At 43.7% G+C, this 18,899-nt stretch overlaps 1 protein-coding gene across 2 annotated transcripts in view; it reads right to left on the bottom strand.

Annotated features, from left to right (window-relative positions):
* The window catches only part of LOC126194804 (sodium-coupled monocarboxylate transporter 1-like), a 202,557-nt gene that overhangs the window by 160,159 nt on the left and 23,499 nt on the right, over positions 1 to 18,899 (bottom strand). For both annotated transcript variants that reach the window (XM_049933116.1, XM_049933117.1), the window contains exon 2: positions 2,598 to 2,858. In XM_049933116.1, coding sequence (XP_049789073.1) covers positions 2,598 to 2,788 — 191 coding nt within the window. In that variant the 5' untranslated portion in view covers positions 2,789 to 2,858. The remainder of the gene's footprint in view (positions 1 to 2,597; positions 2,859 to 18,899) is intronic.

Genomic DNA, 18,899 nt, shown 5'->3' with positions numbered 1-18,899 from the left:
AACTAACCTAAGGACATCACAAACATCCATGCCCGAGGCAGGATTCGAACCTGCGACCGTAGCGGTCTTGCGGTTCCAGACTGCAGCGCCTTTAACCGCACGGCCACTTCGGCCGGCGTCATAGGTGCATGCGCTTTTATTCAGAACTGAAAGCGTATGATAAACAGGGTACTTCAAGTGGTTAATAAGGCCGACGACTTGGCCACTTTGAAAACAATCGGCGTCTTAGAAATTGTATTAAGTGAAATTTGAAGTTATACTGTTTGTTTGCTGTACATTGTTTTTGCAAGTCACATAATGAACGCCGACACGACTTCAAATTTCCTAACTGCCATCATGATGGTTTCAGAGAGTCTTCTTTCGTAACAACACGAAGTGATTCAGACTGTTCATTTCCTGGTGACTACATAAATGAGAGACCGTTCATACTTACAAAAATTTCTAACGGATACGTTAGTCTAAGTCCCACACTGATTTCTGGGATTATTTCACGCAGTGTTGCTTCTGTGTTAGTACTGAAAACCCTACGCAAATGCTTCTGCTCTCGCTCATTAAGTGTAAACCGTAGGCCACTGCGTTGTCCGTGGTGAAAGATAATGCCTGGAACGTATTTTCGACACACTCTTGACTGGGTGGATATCGCAATATTAAATTCCCTAACGACTTCCGAAACGTTATGTCCCATTCGCTTAGCTCCAACTACCATTCCGCGTTCAGAGTCTGTTAATTGCCGTCGTGCACCCTTAATCACGCCGGAAACCTTTTCACATGAACCACCTGAGTAAAAAAAACAGCTCCGCCAATGCAGTGTTCTATATTTTGTGTACGCAATACTTCTGACGTCAGGATATGTGCGAGTCGCTATCGCATGACTTTCTCAGTGTATAAATACCCGTCATTAGGAGGGCTACACCAAGCAACGGGACTATATGGTTCTGCTAGTACCTGTCACAATTTTGGGCCTTTACCATAATTTGGTAGGCGCCTTTTTGCAACTGACGTACCACCAGCGGAGCGATCCTATGCTCTGACTGCTTGTCCACCAAAACTTACAAATTCATTACAAATTATTTGTTAAAAAGACGACAAATAGAAATTTTTGTAAGTATAAACGGTCTCTCATTTATGTAGTCACCAGGAAATGAACAGCCTGAATCACTTCGTGCATTGTTACGAAGTTATCATGATGGCAGTTAGGAAATTTGAAGTCGTGTAGGCGTTGATTATGTGACTTGTAAAAACGATGTACAGCAAGCAAACAGTATAACTTCAAATTTCACTTAATACAATTTCTAAGACGCCGATTGCTTTCAAAGTGGCCAAGTCGTCGAGATTATTCACCTCATGAAGTGCCCTGTTTATTGTAGGCTTTCAGTTGTAAATAAATACGCATGCACCTTCGATCGTACAGCGTTTTGCACAAAATCGTCACATTTTTAGATTGCCACATTGTCGTCTTGCCAGGACCCGCCAGGGTAGCCGCGAGCGCTAACGCGCTGCTTCCTGGACTCGGGTAGGTGCGCCGGCCCCAGATCGAATCCGCCCAGCGGATTAACGACGAGGGCAGGTGTGCCAGCCAGCCTGGATGTTGTTTTTAGGCGGTTTTCCAAATGCCATTAGGTGAATACCTGGCTCGTCCCCACGACCCTCCTCAGTTACACGACTCGCAGACATTTGAAACACATTTGCACTATAACATGACGGCGCAGACGTTGACACTGAAACATCCTCTTTGGAAAATTAATGAATTATTGTGCTGGTAAACCCCTTACGTTATTTGATTTTCAAATAGTTGAGCAGAACTGAACGTACTCAGACATTTCTCTCTTTACTTATTCTGATCAACACTAAACTGACACACAATATTTTTAGCGCAACGCAATCTGACTTTCAATAATCCCTACAAAAGAATGGGCCTGACTAACAATAACCTATACCTTTCATGAATCACTTACCTCACAAAAATCTTCATTGCTCGAACTACTGAAATACAGCGAACGCACATACTGCAAGCTAAATAAAAGATTCTAACTACTGATAGGCATAGTTAGCAAATGAAAGATTTTGATAGGGAACAAACAATGTATTTACCTTAATAGTGTTCAAAAGTCATAATATATATCAGTTCATGACATCCAGTCTTACAAATTTACTGTCTCTGATGGACACACGTCCAGATCATCCGCTCTCAAAACTCCGCCATCTCTCTCCCCACATCCACCACCAACTGCGCAACGCTACACGCTGTTCACATCCAAATGCTGAACACTACTATAGCGAATATTTCAACAATGCCAACCAGCCACAGACTGCACACAGCACAGCCAGTGATTTTCATACAGAGCGCTACGTGACGTTACCAACATAAAAACCTAAACAGCCTACTTACAATACCATCTGCGAGAGCACTACGTAATTTCCAACCAATCAGAAGCCGTCTATGGGCTACATAAAGCCGCCACAGCAGCAGTGTTGACAGTCAACTGCTTCTGACGAAGACGATGGAGGTAATCGTCGAAAGCTCGAGGCTTTACTCTGAAGTGGCGCGGCAAGAAATACGACTAGATATACTTCTACGAGACGTCTAATGGACTCACCTGGCGATGAGTGACAGGGAAACGGGGACGGTGCTCATGGAGCGGCCGCCCACTAGATAGGCGTCGGCGCCGGAGGAGCGCGCAAAGAAGCCGTAGTAGACGCCGATGGCGGCGCTCACCAGCAGCATGCAGCCGAACACCGCGTAGTCCACCGCGCCCAGCACCGGCGCCGAACCCGTCGCCGCGTCCATCCTGGGCCGCTGGGCTCCGTCTTCTGATCCCTGGGCTGACGTCGAAAACGGGCCGCACTGGCTGAGGTGCCTGGAGGACGTGGCAATAACGTTACGCGTGTGGTTTCTTTAAGCCTCGATGTTACGACAGGGAACTACCATATAAATTCATCAAAAAAGGTTGAAAGTTTACCGTCTAACCTCCTTGCCTAGGGACGCCAGATGGAAGTTGATGTCGTCAAGCCCTGAATGAAAATTGCGCAATGGATAACTGGGGAGGGGAGCTTGAGAGCGCTACTTAGAGAGCGTGCCCTTTCTGTACGATACTAGGCTAGGGGCGGGGGCTCAGACGCTGATGTGTGGGTCCCTGCATTCTATATCTTTTATTTTAAATGAATCCCTTTAACTTGACTTCTTTGTGATTTTTAAGGTACGTTAAAGATTGATGACAATTGATTACCTATTTATTTTAAACATTATCACTCGATTTTACAGCGATTGCATCAATTGTTCCAGTTTACAGATATTACAATTTTAAAACTTATAGCTCGGGTATATTATATACTAATCTGCACGCACATTTCTACGGGCAAGACGGAATTGCGTTGGCCAAATGTATACCACCAAAGTCTCCCAATATTTTACATAGGACATCCACTATGTGAGGAGGATAACGGGCAAACTGGGGACCAGATACATTAACACAGGGGTCAAATTCCCGAAATTAAACGAGACAAGAATATCATTTCCTTACACAAACCAAAGCTGGAAATAAAAGAATTAGTACAAGTATTCAAATACCTCTCTTCCATGCGTGAACATTGAGAAAGACGCACTCAGGGCATGTCTGCTCACTTACCCGTCTTCTGTAACACTCCCCGAATATGGCGGACACCCGGAGGTCTTCCTGGGCCCCGGTGGAGGGGATGGTCGAATCACTTGGCCGTGACCAACCTCTCCACCCCAAATCTTGTGACACTGGAACGTCTTTGATTTTTACCTGCCTTTGATGTCTCTCTGATCCCCTACCCAGGAGTGAGGTTGGCACTACTGTTCTACAGAACTACTTCCCAACAAAGATTTGGCCACGCTTTACGGAAAGGTGTGAGGATGATTAGGAAAGTTCATGTGCAGATTCACATTCACGTACAAGAAATGCATAATACACGTCACATATAAATACGTATTATCAAGCCTGACACATTTCTCTCCGCCCGTCCACATGGGTTTTGTATCACCCGCGGCCGGCCGCGTCGTGCAATAAAATTAGCGGCAGAGCCGCCTCTGTTTGTATTTTGCGGTGCGAGCGAGCAGCCAAACCTGCTGCTTATAGAGCGGAAACCACTGTACCGTTTCAAGGTTTTGCATCACCTCAGTAAGTGTAGACCAGATATGGCTCAAATTCAAAGATACAATATCGACAGCAATAGATAGATTCATAATGCATAAGTTATTAAGAGACGGGACTGATCCACCGTGGTACACAAAACACGTCAGAAAGCTATTGCAGAAGCAACGGAAAAAGCATGCCAAATTCAGAAGAGCGCAAAATCCCCAAAACAGGCTAAGTTTCACGGAAGCTCGAAATTGAGTGTGGACGTCAATGTGAAATGCTCTTAATAGTTTCCACAATGAAATACTGTCTCAAAATATGGTAGAAAGCTCAAAGAGATTCTGGTCGGATGTAAAGTACACCAGTGGTAAAAAACAGTCAATACTGTCACTGCGAGACAGCGATGGAAATGTTACCGATGATGGTGCCACTAAAGCGGAGTTACTAAATACAGTTTTCCGTAATTCCCTCACGAAAGAAGACGAAGTAAATATTCCAGAATTCGAGACCAGAAAAGCTGTTAGAATAAGTGATATAAAAATAGATATCTTAGGTGTTGCGAAACAACTCAAATCACTTAGGGAAAGGCAAGTCTTCCGGTCCAGATGGTATACGAATCAGGTTACTTTCAAAGTACGCAGACACAATAGCGCCTTTCTTATCAATCATTAACAACCGCTCACTTTACGAAAGATCAGTTCCTAAAGAATGGAAAGTAGCACAGGTCACCCCAATATTCAAGAAAGGAAATAGGAGTAACCCATATCACTGACCTCAATTTGCAGTAGGATTTGGGAGCATATACTGTACTCGAACATTATGAATCACCTTGAAGAAAATGACAAATGACTTATTGATTCATAACCAACACGGATTCAGAAAATATCGTTCTTGTGCAACGCAGCTAGCTCTTTATTCCCACGAAGTAATGAGTGCTGTCGACAAGGGATCTCAGATGGATTCCATATTCCTAGATTTCCAGAAGGTTTTTGATACCGTTCCTCACAAGCGAATGTTAATCAAATTGCGTGCATTTGGAGTGTCGTCTCAGTTGTGTGACTGGATTCGTGATTGCCTCTCAGAGAGGTCACCGTTCGTAGTGGGAGACGGTAAATCATCGAGTAGAACAGAAGTGATATCTGGCGTTCCGCAAGGTAGTGTCATAGGCCCTTTGCTGTTCCTGATTTTTATAAATGATCTGGGTGATAATATGAGCAGCCCCCTTAGATTGTTTGCACATGACGCTGTAATTTACCGTCTAGTGAAATCATCAGACGATCAATTCCAAATACAAAATGATCTAGAGAGAATTTCTGTATGGTGCGAAAAGTGGCAATTAGCACTAAACAAAGAAAAGTGCGAGGTCATCTACATGGGTACTAACGGAAATCCGATAATTTTTGGGTATATGATAAATCGCACAAATCTAAGGGCTGTCAATTCGACTAAATGCCTAGGAATTACAATTACGAGCAACTCAAATTGGAAAGACCACATATATAATATTGTGGGGAAGGCGAAACAAAGACTGCGCTTTGTTGGCAGAACACTTAGAAGATGCGACAAACCCACTAAAGAGATACCCTACATTACACTTGTCCGTCCTCTGCTGGAATATTGCTGCGCGGTGTGGGATCCTTACCAGGTAAGATTGACGAAAGACATCGAAAAAGTGCAAAGAAGGGCAGCTCGTTTCGTGTTATCGCGCAATATGGGTGAGAGTGGCACTGATATGAAACGCGAGTTCGGGTGGCACTCACAGAAACAAAGGCGGTTTTCTTTGCGGCGAGATCTATTTACGAAATTTCAATCACCAACATTCTCTTCCGAATGCGAAAATATTTTGTTGACACCCACCTACGTAGGGAGGAATGATCATCATAATAAAATAAGAGAAATCAGAGCTCGAACGGAAAGATTTAGGTTTTCCTTTTTCCCAAGCGTCACTCGGGAGTGGAATGGTAGAGAGGTAGTATGAAAATGGTTCGATGAACCCTCTGCCAGGCACTTAAGTGTGAATTGCAGAGTAACCATGTAGATGTAGATGTAGTTCCAAGAGTCACGGAACCTGTACAGAAAATTGGAATAGAGATCAACATAAACATTATTTCCGCCCTTTTTATTGCTCATGAAAACCACACATTACATGTTGTACCACCATACAGCGAGACCTTCAGAGATGATCCAGTCTCCTGTACACACCGGTACATCTAATACCCAGTAGCTTGTATTCGTCGTGGCATACTATCCACAAGTTCATCAAGGTACTGTTGGTCCAGATTATCCCACTCCTCAACGGAAATTCGGCGTAGATCCCTCAGAGTGGTTGGTGGGTCACGTCTCCATAAACAGTTCTTTTCAATGTATCCCACGCATGTTCGATAGGATTCATGTCTGGAGAACATGCTGGTCGCTCTAGTCGAACGATATCGTTATCCTGAAGGAAGTCATTCACAAGATGTGCACGATGGGGGCGCGAATAGTCGTCCATGAAAATGAATGCCTCACCAATATGCTGTCGATATGGTTGCACTATCAGTCGGACGATGTCATTCACTTATCATACAGCCACTACGGCGTCTTCAGTGACCACCAGCGGTGTACGTCAGCCCCACATAATACCAACCCAAAACAGCAGGGAACCTCCACCTTGCTGCACTCGCTGGACATTGTGTCTAACGCCTTCAGCCTGACCGTGTTGTCTCCATACACGTCTCCAACGATTGTCTGGTTGAAGGCATATGCGAGACTCATCGGTGAAGAGAACATGATGCCAATCCTGAGCGGTTCATTCGGCATATTGTTGGCCTCATCTGTACTGCGCTGTATTGATGTCGTAGTTGCAAAAATGGACCTCGCCATGGACATCAGGAGTGAAGTTGCGCATCATGCAGTCTACTGCGCACAGTTTTAGTCGTAACACGACGTCCTATGGCTGCACGAAAAGCATTATACAACATGGTGGCGTTGCTATCAGGGTTCCTCCGAGCCATAATTCCCTGCAGTAGTAGCTCTTGGGCGGCCTGAGCGAGGCATGTCATCGATAGTTCCTGTCTCTCTGTATCTCCTCCATTCCGAACAACAAATGTTTTGTTCACTCCGAGACGTCTGGAAACTTCGTTGAGAGCCCTTCTCGTCACAAAGTAACAATGAGGACGCTATCGAACCACGGTATTAACAGTCTAGGCATGGGTGAACTACAGACAACACGAGCCGTGTATCTCCTTCCTGGTGGAGTGACTGGAACTGATAGGCTGCCGGATCCCATCCGTCTAATAGGCGCTGCTCATGCATGGTTGCTTAGATCTTTGGGCGGTTTTAGTGACATCTCTGAATAGTCAAAGGGACTGTGTCTGTGATACAATATCCACAGTCAACGTCTATCTTCAGGAGTTCTGCGAACTGGGGTGATGCAAAACTTGTTTTGATGTGTGTAATATATACTGGATATCCGTATTATTAAACGGCTGATAAGGTCACAGAGTCCCACTTGCAGATTGCAGCTCGCTATTATCAGCTAATAGCGAGTTCATAGTTAATCATTCATTTCTATAACATTTTCTAAGACTGCTGTAAATATATTTGTGATTTATCACCATTTGGAGACTACAGCCTCATGTCCTGTTTTCTTGCGCTCCGAAAGAAAATTGGCACAAGACTGCAGAAAAGTTGGGTGTTAGATCTACATTCATTTTTTCGAGATAATGAAATGCACACACACGTTGTAAAAGAGTGGCTGACCTAATCAATGGCGCCGCATTATGTTCAGTGATGAATAGCGGTCCTGCACTACCCTGAATGATCATCATCGGTAAGTATGGCAATCGGCGCTACCATGCCACACCAGGCTGTCGTTTGTGTTGTGGTGTTAACTGCAGCCTCCGCATGAGATGGTAATTACGTAGTCGGACTGCTGCTTTTATGCGCTGCGTTTTGGAACATATTACTAACAGACTGACCTAATTCATGGTTCATGGTTCACAGATAGCGAACTCAGGTGAAGATTGCCTATCTAATGGCTTCCAGGAGCAACAAAAACTTTATTTTCAGTATTTCATGTAATTCTTGATTGAGTACGAATACTGTGATAATCCTATCATTAAGAAATATAATGTTAAATTATAGGTTTCAACGCAGTAATACATGTATCACAGTTAGAAAGTGTATTTGAGAAGAGTGATTTCCAACAAACTTTAAACGCGATTTAAAACCTTTATGAAACCTTTCCTCGCTGACACCCCATGTGGTAATTGCCTCCCATAGAAAGTATTTCGTTTCGTTAAAAAAATCGTGTTTCAATAACTCGATTAATATAATATTTAATGTTACTTTTTAAGTAAATTAAAATTTTTACAGTCTAAGAAACAACCGATATTTTGATTGTATGCTTTTTGAAATTTTCACTTTGAGGAGAAAAGATAAAATCTGTAATAGTTAATGAAGTGTACGTTAGTGTTTACACTTTGTGTGCTTTCTAAAGGAAATATGTTGCAATTTTGTGATATAGCAGGAGAAAATTGGGAGAACTGTTCTTCTACTGCCTTTGGATTGCTTTCTTTCCGTTTCTCTCTTCTGATGTTTTTGTACGCACCATGTAGGGTTCGCTCTGTAGGCTGGATCAGCTGAATAATTACTGCTCATGGGTGATATACGAGTGTCATGTGTGTTATTTCAATTCTATCATCTATTGAGATCATTCTCATGCAGATATTATTCATTGTGGTTTTAGAGTTTTATTTCAGACTTTCGCGTCCTCTCGTTACTTATTTCTTTAAATGAAACTAAGGCGTTCCTGAGATACATTGTACCGTTAACTCTTCAATAGCTTACGCAATATTTTCCGTAAGAATCGTAGTAAGTTGATCGGTTACTCGCCGTCAAACAAGGTGTCACCAGTTCGCTCACTGGTCTGATGTATAAGAATCAGAAGAGGAAGGCTTTGAGGTAAAAATGATTAGATGAAACTTATTTACCTCTTTCGTGCTGCAAAATAAGGTGTACTAAATAATATTCTGACTTCATCTTTAATGAGACTATTTTTCGTGTTGCAAGTAGTAGTTTAGTGAAGTCAGTTATCTCCGAAAATGCTGGTTCGGTATGTGAGAGACTCCGTTCATCAACACTTCTTTTCAGAAAGTCAACAAATATTTCAAAAGAGACCAAAAATGAAATACCGCGGCCCAGGAGATAAGAACATTAAGAACTGAATACGTGCCGCCTTCCGTGCTATCACGGAGCGAGGTGGCACAGTGGTTAGCAGAATGGACTAACATTCGAGCCGACTGTTCAAATCCGAGTTCTGTCATCAAGATTCAAATTTTCCGTGATTTCCCTAAATCGCTCCAGGTAAATACCGCGATGGTTCTTTTGAAAGGGAGTATCCGAAACAACTGTTGACGATACACAGCTGCGCGAAATTCGCTGACTGAGTATTCCTTGACATCAGCTGTATTAAGTACAGATCTACGATTTAACAGTGAGATTAGAATTTTTTTAGAGATCTAGGCAGGCACACGACGACAACAACGTTGGTCTCGATTCCTCGTCGTGTCATTCTCTCCGTTGTGGGACTCCGAGTAATATTGTGAGCGTCAGGTGGCGAATTCAGTGGACTATGGTATCAGGATGTAGACAGTGGGACCTCGGGGATGGTTCGGGGAGCGCGCCCGGATAGCCGAAGGGGTTAAAGCGACCACTTGAGATAAACAGGAATTCCGGGTTCGATTCTAGGTCCGGCATCAATTTTCAAATGTTACTATTGGGTAGCAGACCTGAACCTAATACACCTGACGTCAAGGAATACTGTCAGTGAATTAATTCCGGGAATGAAGGATCTTTTGGCGCTACAAAACGCTCGGTGCTAGAGGAGAATATCAAACATTTAATGAAGTGGTTTAGAATCGAATAGAAGAGGAAAGTGCGTAGGGGCAAAACTTGACTATAAAAACAAATCAGTTGATTGTGACACATCCGGATGCATCAAGGACTCATCAGTTTGATTATGGAGTGAAGTACGCTGACTAGAAGGGGAGGCGATGTGGGGAAGAGGGAGGCAGCGAATACGACCTGGCTTCAGTACGGTGAGTGAATTCGAGTAGATATAACTTGCATTAGGTACTCCGAGATGAGGAGACTTATACAGAATAGACTAGCAAGGAGAGATGCATCGTACTAGTCTTCGGGCTGAAGACAACAACGACATTACACTCATCCGATAATCACTGCTAAACAGCAGTCCTCTCAACACTTCTCCATGCACACCAGTCTTCATCTATTGGCGTTCATATTTCCCCTTTTTTTTATTTTTTTTAATCTGTTGGAACCCACCGAAGAACTTCCTTGGTCTACCAACCACATCTTAGCCTTCCTACGTATCCTGCCAGCCGAGCGATTCTAGGCACTTCAGTCTGGAACTGCGCGACCGCTACGGTCGCAGGTTCGAATCCTGTCTCGGGCATGGGTGTGAGTGATGTCCTTAGGTTAGTTAGGTTTAATTAGTTCTAAGTTCTAGGGGACTGATGACCTCAGACGTTAAGTCCCATAGTGCTCAGAGCCATTTGAACCATTTTTATCCTGCCAACCTCCACTTAATTTCCGTTAAAGCCATAATTAGGTCTTCCACTCCAGTTTTTGCTCTGATTCATCAGTTTGTATCCCTGTCTCTTAGTAGCTCTCATCCTGCGTCTTCCCGGTGCTGCTTCAGCAAACCTATGTGTACTTGGTACTTTTTGCATTGAAGACTCATGTCATACCACCGTATTCGTCCGCTAATATACACTGAATGTAAATTTTTTGTTTCAAACAATTTGCGGTCTTCACTTCGAATTCCGTATTTAGTTTTCAAACAGCACTCCAGATTTTTTATTTCTTTTGCTATACGTGCGGTCGTCATCATTAACTGCTCTAAATAGAAAAGAACGTCAGCTGCTTCTCTGAATTCAAGGTCAATTTAAACTGCTTTCTTTCTAATGCGTTCAGTACATCATATTTTCGTATTATTATGATTAACTTTGAGTCAATGACCTTGCCTCAGTGGTAACACTGGCTCCCATCAGATCTCTGAAGTTAAGCACTGTAGGGCTTGGCTACCACTTTGGTGGGTCGCCGTTGGGGTCTATCGAGTGTTGTTGGCAAGTGGGGTGCACTCAGCCCTTGTGAGACCAACTGAGGAGCTAATTGATAACTGATTGAGAAGTAGCGGTACAGGTCACGAAAACTGACAATGATCGGAAGAGCGGTGTGCTGACCAAATACCCCTCCGCATCTGCATCCGGTGGCGCCTAAGGGCTGAGGATGATACGGCGGCCGGTCGGTACTGTTGGGCCTTCAAGGCCTATTGGGACAGTGTTTGTTTCATGACTTTGAGTTCCGCTTTTGAACTTGTGGTATTTTGGTCTCTGAATCGCTTTTGAAGTTTTCCTGCTTCACAAACAATAAATTGTCATCCTCAAAACATACGAGGTTTAGGTATCTTTCGTTGCTTCGTATTACTTTCTCATTCATCTGATTTACAGCTTAAAGGCTTCCTCTAGGGCTGCTGAGAACCGTTGTGGTCATTTAGAATATCCTTCTCAGGCTCTTCTTACAATTACAAAGTTCGCACAATCCAGATGAAGCTCCACGTTGAGCCTATGTTTATTTCTTACTAGCGAGACAATCCGAAAGTCCAAGACAGAAATGTGTTGTTGCTGGGAAGAGCTCCTTAAACTGAACAAACCAAGATGAATTACATATTACATATTAATGGATCTTATCCTACCCCTTTCGTTTTCTATAGATGCGCCGTTTGTCTCTAGTGCTGATGAACTACTGTAACGACTGGAGAAACTTAATACACTGACGTAGAGAGTGCGGCTGAAGTAATATACAGCACCTCTATATGCGTAGAAAGCAAAACTGTACAATAGGAATTCATAGGAGCAAAATGTTCAAATGTGTGTGAAATCATACGGGACTTAACTGCTAAGGTCATCAGTCCCTAAGCTTACACACTACTTAACCTAAATTATCCTAAGGACAAAAACACACACCCATGACCGAGGGAGGACACGAACCTCCGCCGGGATCAGCCGCACAGTCCATGACTGCAGCGCCTAAGACCGCTCGGCTAATCCGCGCGGCTCATAGGAGCAATAATAAATTTTTGTTCATGAAATGATGAGCTGGACAGTCAAGGAAAGATGTACAGTAAAATGGCCTGATCAACTATTGAAAAGCTAAATAGAGATTGCAAACCAATATTAGCGATGAATCTGAAAACAAAGCACGATCTTTCAATGCAAAAACTGCCCAAAAACTAGTCTCCCCTAGCTATGAAAAGATGGAATTTGGGAATTTCCGAGGCAGTCGGGAAACACAAAATTGGATCACGGTACAAACTAGAGTAGAAGGCGCAGTTACACTGATGGGCCAAACATTATGACCATCTGCTTAGTGGCGTGCTTGTCCACCACTGAAACGCGATGCAATAGCGACTTCCCAGAGCATGGATTACACAAATGCCTGGTAGGTTTTCGGAGGTGTGTGGTGCCAGATCTCTACGCAGAGGTCACGCGATTGACGTAAATTGTGGGTATAGAGATGGCTCCCAGTAGCGTACAGATGTCTTCCATCGGGTTCAGATCAGGCGAATTTTGTGACCAAGACATAAACTTGAGTTCTTATCATGCTCTTGAAGCCACTGTAGCGCGATTCTTAGTTTGTGACAGGAAAAGTTATCTTAGTGGAAGATGCTAATGCAGTCTGGGAGAACATCAAGCATGAATGGATGCAACTGGTCCGCAATAATACTCACGCACTCTACAGCTGTAGATTACCACAGGTCCAATGGAAGCTAAGGCGAATGTCCTCCGTAGCACACACACAGGTGACAGAAGTCATGGAATAGCGATACGAACACATTCAGATGACTGTAGTATCGCAAACACAATGTATAAAAGGGCAGCGCATTGGCGGAGCTGTCATTTGTACTCTGGCGATTCACGTGAAAAGGATTCTGCGGCGATCATAGCTGACAGACGGAAAGTAACAGACTTTGAACACGGAATGGCAGTTGGAGCTAGACGCAAGGGATATCCCATTTCGGAAATCGTTAGAGAAGTCAATAGGCCGAGAACCACAATGTCCAGAGCGTACCAAGAATACCAAATTTCTGGCATTACCTCTAATAACGGACAATGCAGTGGCTGACGGCCTTCACTTAACGACAGTTTCCGTGCTAACAAACAAGCAAAACTGTGTGATATAACGCAGAAACCAATGTGGGACGTACGACGAACGTATCCGTTAGGACACTGCGGTGAAATTTGGGATTAATCGGCTATGGCAGCAGACGACCGACGTGAATGCCTTCACTAACAGCACGATATCGCCTGCAACGCCTTTTCTGTGCTTGTTACACTGACGTTTGGACTCTAGATGACTGGAAAACCATAGCCTGGTCAGATGAGCCCCGATTTCAGTCAGAAAATGATGATGGTAGGGTTCGAGTAGGGCGCAGACTCCACGAAGACATGGATCCAAAATTTCAACAAAGGCGTGCGGAAGTAGGTGGTGGCTCCATAATGGTGTGGACTGTGTATACATGGAATGGACTGGGTCCTCTTTTTTTTTTTGGTCATCAGTCTACTGACTGGTTTGATGCGGCCCGCCACGAATTCCTTTCCTGTGCTAACCTCTTCATCTCAGAGCAGCACTTGCAACCTACGTCCTCAATTATTTGCTTGACGTATTCCAATCTCTGTCTTCCCCTACAGTTTTTGCCCTCTACAGCTCCCTCTAGTACCATGGAAGTCATTCCCTCATGTGTTAGCAGATGTCCTATCATCCTGTCCCTTCTCCTTATCAGTGTTTTCCACATATTCCTTTCCTCTCCGATTCTGCGTAGAACCTCCTCATTCATTACCTTATCATTCCACCTAATTTTCAACATTCGTCTATAGCACCACATCTCAAATGCTTCGATTCTCTTCTGTTCCGGTTTTCCCACAGTCCATGTTTCACTACCATACAATGCTATACTGCAGACGTACATCCTCAGAAATTTCTTCCTCAAATTAAGGCCGGTATTTGATATTAGTAGGCTTCTCTTGGCCAGAAATGCCTTTTTTGCCATAGCGAGTCTGCTTTTGATGTCCTCCTTGCTCCGTCCGTCATTGGTTATTTTACTGCCTAGGTAGCAGAATTCCTTAACTTCATTGACTTCGTGACCATCAATCCTGATGTTAAGTTTCTCGCTGTTCTCATTTCTAGTACTTCTCATTACCTTCGTCTTTCTCCGATTTACTCTCAGACCATACTGTGTACTCATTAGACTGTTCATTCCGTTCAGCAGATCATTTAATTCTTCTTCACTTTCACGCAGGATAGCAATGTCATCAGCGAATCGTATCATTGATATCCCTTCACCTTGTATTTTAATTCCACTCTTGAACCTTTCTTTTATTTCCATCATTGCTTCCTCGATGTACAGATTGAATAGTAGGGGCGAAAGGCTACAGCCTTGTCTTACACCCTTCTTAATACGAGCACTTTGTTCTTGATCGTCCACTCTTATTATTCCCTCTTGGTTGTTGTACATATTGTATATGACCCGTCTCTCCCTATAGCATACCCCTACTTTTTTCAGAATCTCGAACAGCTTCCACCATTTTATATTGTCGAACGCTTTTTCCTGGTCGACAAATCCTATGAAAGTGTCTTGGTTTTTCTTTAGCCTTGCTTCCATTATTATCCGTAACGTCAGAATTGCCTCTCTCTCGTCCCTTTACTTTTCCTAAAGCCAAACTGATCGTCACCTAGCGCATTCTCAATTTTCTTTTCCATTCTTCTGTATATTATTCTTGTAAGCAGCTTCGATGCATGAGCTGTTAAGCTGAGTGTGCGATAATTCTCGCACTTGCCGTCTTCGGAATTGTGTGGATGATGCTTTTCCGAAAGTCAGATGGTATGTCGCCAGACTCATATATTCTACACACCAAGTGAATAGTCGTTTTGTTGCCACTTCCCGCAATGATTTTAGAAATTCTGATGGAATGTTATCTATCCCTTCTGCCTTATTTGACCGTAAGTCCTCCAAAGCCCTTTTAAATTCCGATTCTAATACTGGATCCCCCATACCTTCTAAATCGACTTCTGTTTCTTCTTCTATCACATCAGACAAATCTTCACCCTCATAGAGGCATTCAATGTATTCTTTCCACCTATCTGCTCTCTCCTCTGCATTTAAGAGTGGAATTCCCGTTGCACTCTTAATGTTACCACCGTTGCTTTTAATGTCACCAAAGGTTGTTTTGACTTTCCTGTATGCTGAGTCTGTCCTTCCGACAATCATATCTTTTTCGATGTCTTCACATTTTTCCTGCAGCCATTTCGTCTTAGTTTCCCTGCACTTCCTATTTATTTCGTTCCTCAGCGACTTGTATTTCTGTATTCCTGATTTTCCCGGAACATGATTGTACTTCCTCCTTTCATCAATCAACTGAAGTATTTCTTCTGTTACCCATGGTTTCTTCGCAGCTACCTTCTTTGTACCTATGTTTTCCTTCCCAACTTCTGTGATGGCCCTTTTTAGAGATGTCCATTCCTCTTCAACTGTGCTGCCTACTGCGCTATTCCTTATTGCTGTATCTGTAGCGTTAGAGAACTTCAAACGTATCTCGTCATTCCTTAGTACTTCCGTATCCCACTTCTTTGCGTATAGATTCTTCCTGACTAATGTTTTGAACTTCAGCCTACTCTTCATCACTACTATATTGTGATCTGAGTCTATAGCTGCTCCTGCGTACGCCTTAAAATCCAGTATCTGATTTCGGAATCTCTGTCTGACCATGATGTAATCGAATTGAAATCTTCCCGTATCTCCCGGCCTTTTCCAAGTATACCTCCTCCTCTTGTGATTCTTGAACAGGGTATTAGCTATTACTAGCTGAAACTTGTTACAGAACTCAATTAGTCTTTCTCCTCTTTCATTGCTTGTTCTAAGCCTATATTCTCCTGTAACCTTTTCTTCTACTCCTTCCCCTACAACTGCATTCCAGTCGCCCATGACTATTAGTCTTTCGTCCCCATTTACATACTGCATTACCCTTTCAATGTCCTCATACACTTTCTCTATCTGTTCATCTTCATCTTGCGACGTCGGCATGTATACCTGAACTATCGTTGTCGGTGTTGGTCTGCTGTCGATTCTGATTAGAACAACCCGATCACTGAACTGTTCACAGTAACACACCCTCGGCTCTACCTTCCTATTCATAACGAATCCTACACCTGTTATACCATTTTCTGCTGCTGTTGATATTACCCGATACTCATCTGACCAGAAATCCTTGTCTTCCTTCCACTTCACTTCACAGACCCCTAGATCTATCTAGATTGAGCCTTTGCATTTCCCTTTTCAGATTTTCTAGTTTCCCTACCACGTTCAAGCTTCTGACATTCCACGCCCCGACTCGTAGAACGTTATCCTTTCGTTGATTATTCAATCTTTTTCTCATGGTAACCTCCCCCTTGGCAGTCCCCTGCCGGAGATCCGAATGGGGGACTATTCCGGAATCTTTTGCCATTGGAGAGATCATCGTGACACTTCTTCAATTACAGGCCACATGTCCTGTGGATACACGTTACGTGTGTTTAATGCAGTGGTTTCCGTTGCCTTCTGCATCCTCATGTCGTTGATCATTGCTGATTCTTCCGCCTTTAGGGGCAATTTCCCACCCCTGGGACAAGAGATGGCCCTGAACCTCTATCCGCTCCTCCGCCCTCTTTGACAAGGCCGTTGGCAGAGTGAGGCTGACTTCTTGTGCCGGAAGTCTTCGGCCGCCAATGCTAATTATTTATCAAAATTTAGGCAGTGGCGGGGATCGAACCCGGGACCGAAGACGTTTTGATTATGAATCAAAGACGCTACCTTTTTTTTTTTCATTTTGTTCGTTATTGATAGTTGTGTTTGGTCGTTGCGGACGTCGCAAGACATCCTGTTCAAGTTCGGTGGTTGATCCTTTCACTCATTTTTTTATTACATAGGCCAACCGGCTCTCTGACCGAACACGCTGAGCTACCGTGCCGGCTACCTCTAGACCACGGGTATCAGTGGTCCTACTGCAACGGCCATTGCCTGGGTGTGGTTAGGTTCAATTACTTGAAGACCATTTGACTTCATGCTCCCAAACAACGATGGAATTTTTATGGCTAATAATGCGCTGTGGGCCGCGCGGGTTAGCCGCGATGTCTGAGGCGTCTTGTCACGGTCCGCGTGGCTCCCCCCGTCGGAGGTTCGAGTCCTCCCTCGGGCATGGGTGTGTGTGTGTGTCGTCTTTAGCGTAAGTTAGTTTAAGTTAGATTAATTAGTGTGTAAGCTTAGGGACCGATGACCTCAGCAGTTTGATCCTATAAGGCCTTACCACAAATTTCCAGTTTTCCATTGCGCTGTTCCACCGGGTCACAGCTATTCGCAATTGATTGGAAGAACAATCTGGACAATTCGAGAGAATGATTTGGCCATTCAGATCACCCGAGATGAATCCCATTGATTATGCATTGGGAAATGCACCGGCAATAATTTTACAATTATAGACGCCTGTAGGGGCAGCATATTATTTATACAGGGGACTTCCAACGACTTGTTGAGGCAATGCGACGTCGAGTTTGCTGCACTACGCCAGGTAAAAGCAGCTCGGATACGAGATTTGGAGGTGCCCCATGGCTTTCATCACCTCAGTGTATACTTCGCTTAGCACATCACATGCCCACAATTCCACCAGGCGACATTCAATTACGCGGCAGGTAGCGGTCAGAGTTTATCTGTGACAAAAACAAACTAAATGTTGGTGGATAGTGCATATAGCTAGGAGGATGGATGGTACATGGACCAAGAAGGTTGTCATCTATATTCCTAGAAATAGGTAAAGACCCAGAACGTGGCCTAATGGAAAGTGGGTAGATGACGTGAAAAGAAAACAGAGGAGAGTTGATCATTCTGTGTGAAGAACGGTATGTGTGGAGAAGGATAAATGTAGAGGAGGCTTTTATCCAGCAGCGTATATGTAGTGGGTGATAAGGATAATGGTAATGACGACGATTACGATGATGATGAGGACAAATCAATGTTTGATGTGCACTTCACCGACATGTATGAGAGAGATAGTGAACGTAGATACATGATCTAAAGGATTGTAGCGTTTTGTATATGCAGTCTTGGCCTAAATACGATTACATGACGTGAGAATATTGACGAATAGGGTTATCTATGAAGACAGTGCGCGTATTCATTAGCTACGGTAAGGTAAGCCAGCGAGATGTCCTCATAAGACGCGAGTGCTGCTGCTATCTCAAGGACTTGTAGAGTAATCAGCAAGGAGCTTCTTTTATCATTTGCAGACACGAAGGAGAGCCTGAAGGCAAAGTCGGATGGTGCTGTTATTTGGGAAATCCCTTTAAGCAGCCGACTTTCGCAGTTGCAGGCGTCAGTGGTATCTTATCTCCTCAGCAAGGTGTGCGTATAGAGTGGTCAGAAACAGTCTGAAAAGTTTGTAAGGGTGTTGCAGGCAGATTTTGTTGGGAAACTATTGTTAAGAAAAAATTTCATACGTTGCGCTGTTTCAGAGTTAATTGGCATTGAAGTTAGCCAATCAGAACGTTGTGAGCACAGATTCTACGTTATTCTCATAACGCACATGGTAGTGCACGAGAATGCTTTGCCTTTGGCTCGGAGTACATCCTTACTAGAGTCCCACGTCCAATTTTTGTATCGCTCTCTTCTTCAGTTTTAGGAAATCAAACGAAGCACATACTTGGCGA

Source organism: Schistocerca nitens, chromosome 7 (genome assembly GCF_023898315.1).
Source record: "Schistocerca nitens isolate TAMUIC-IGC-003100 chromosome 7, iqSchNite1.1, whole genome shotgun sequence".
NCBI lineage: Eukaryota > Metazoa > Arthropoda > Insecta > Orthoptera > Acrididae > Schistocerca > Schistocerca nitens.
This window is presented reverse-complemented; position numbering and strand designations above follow the sequence as displayed.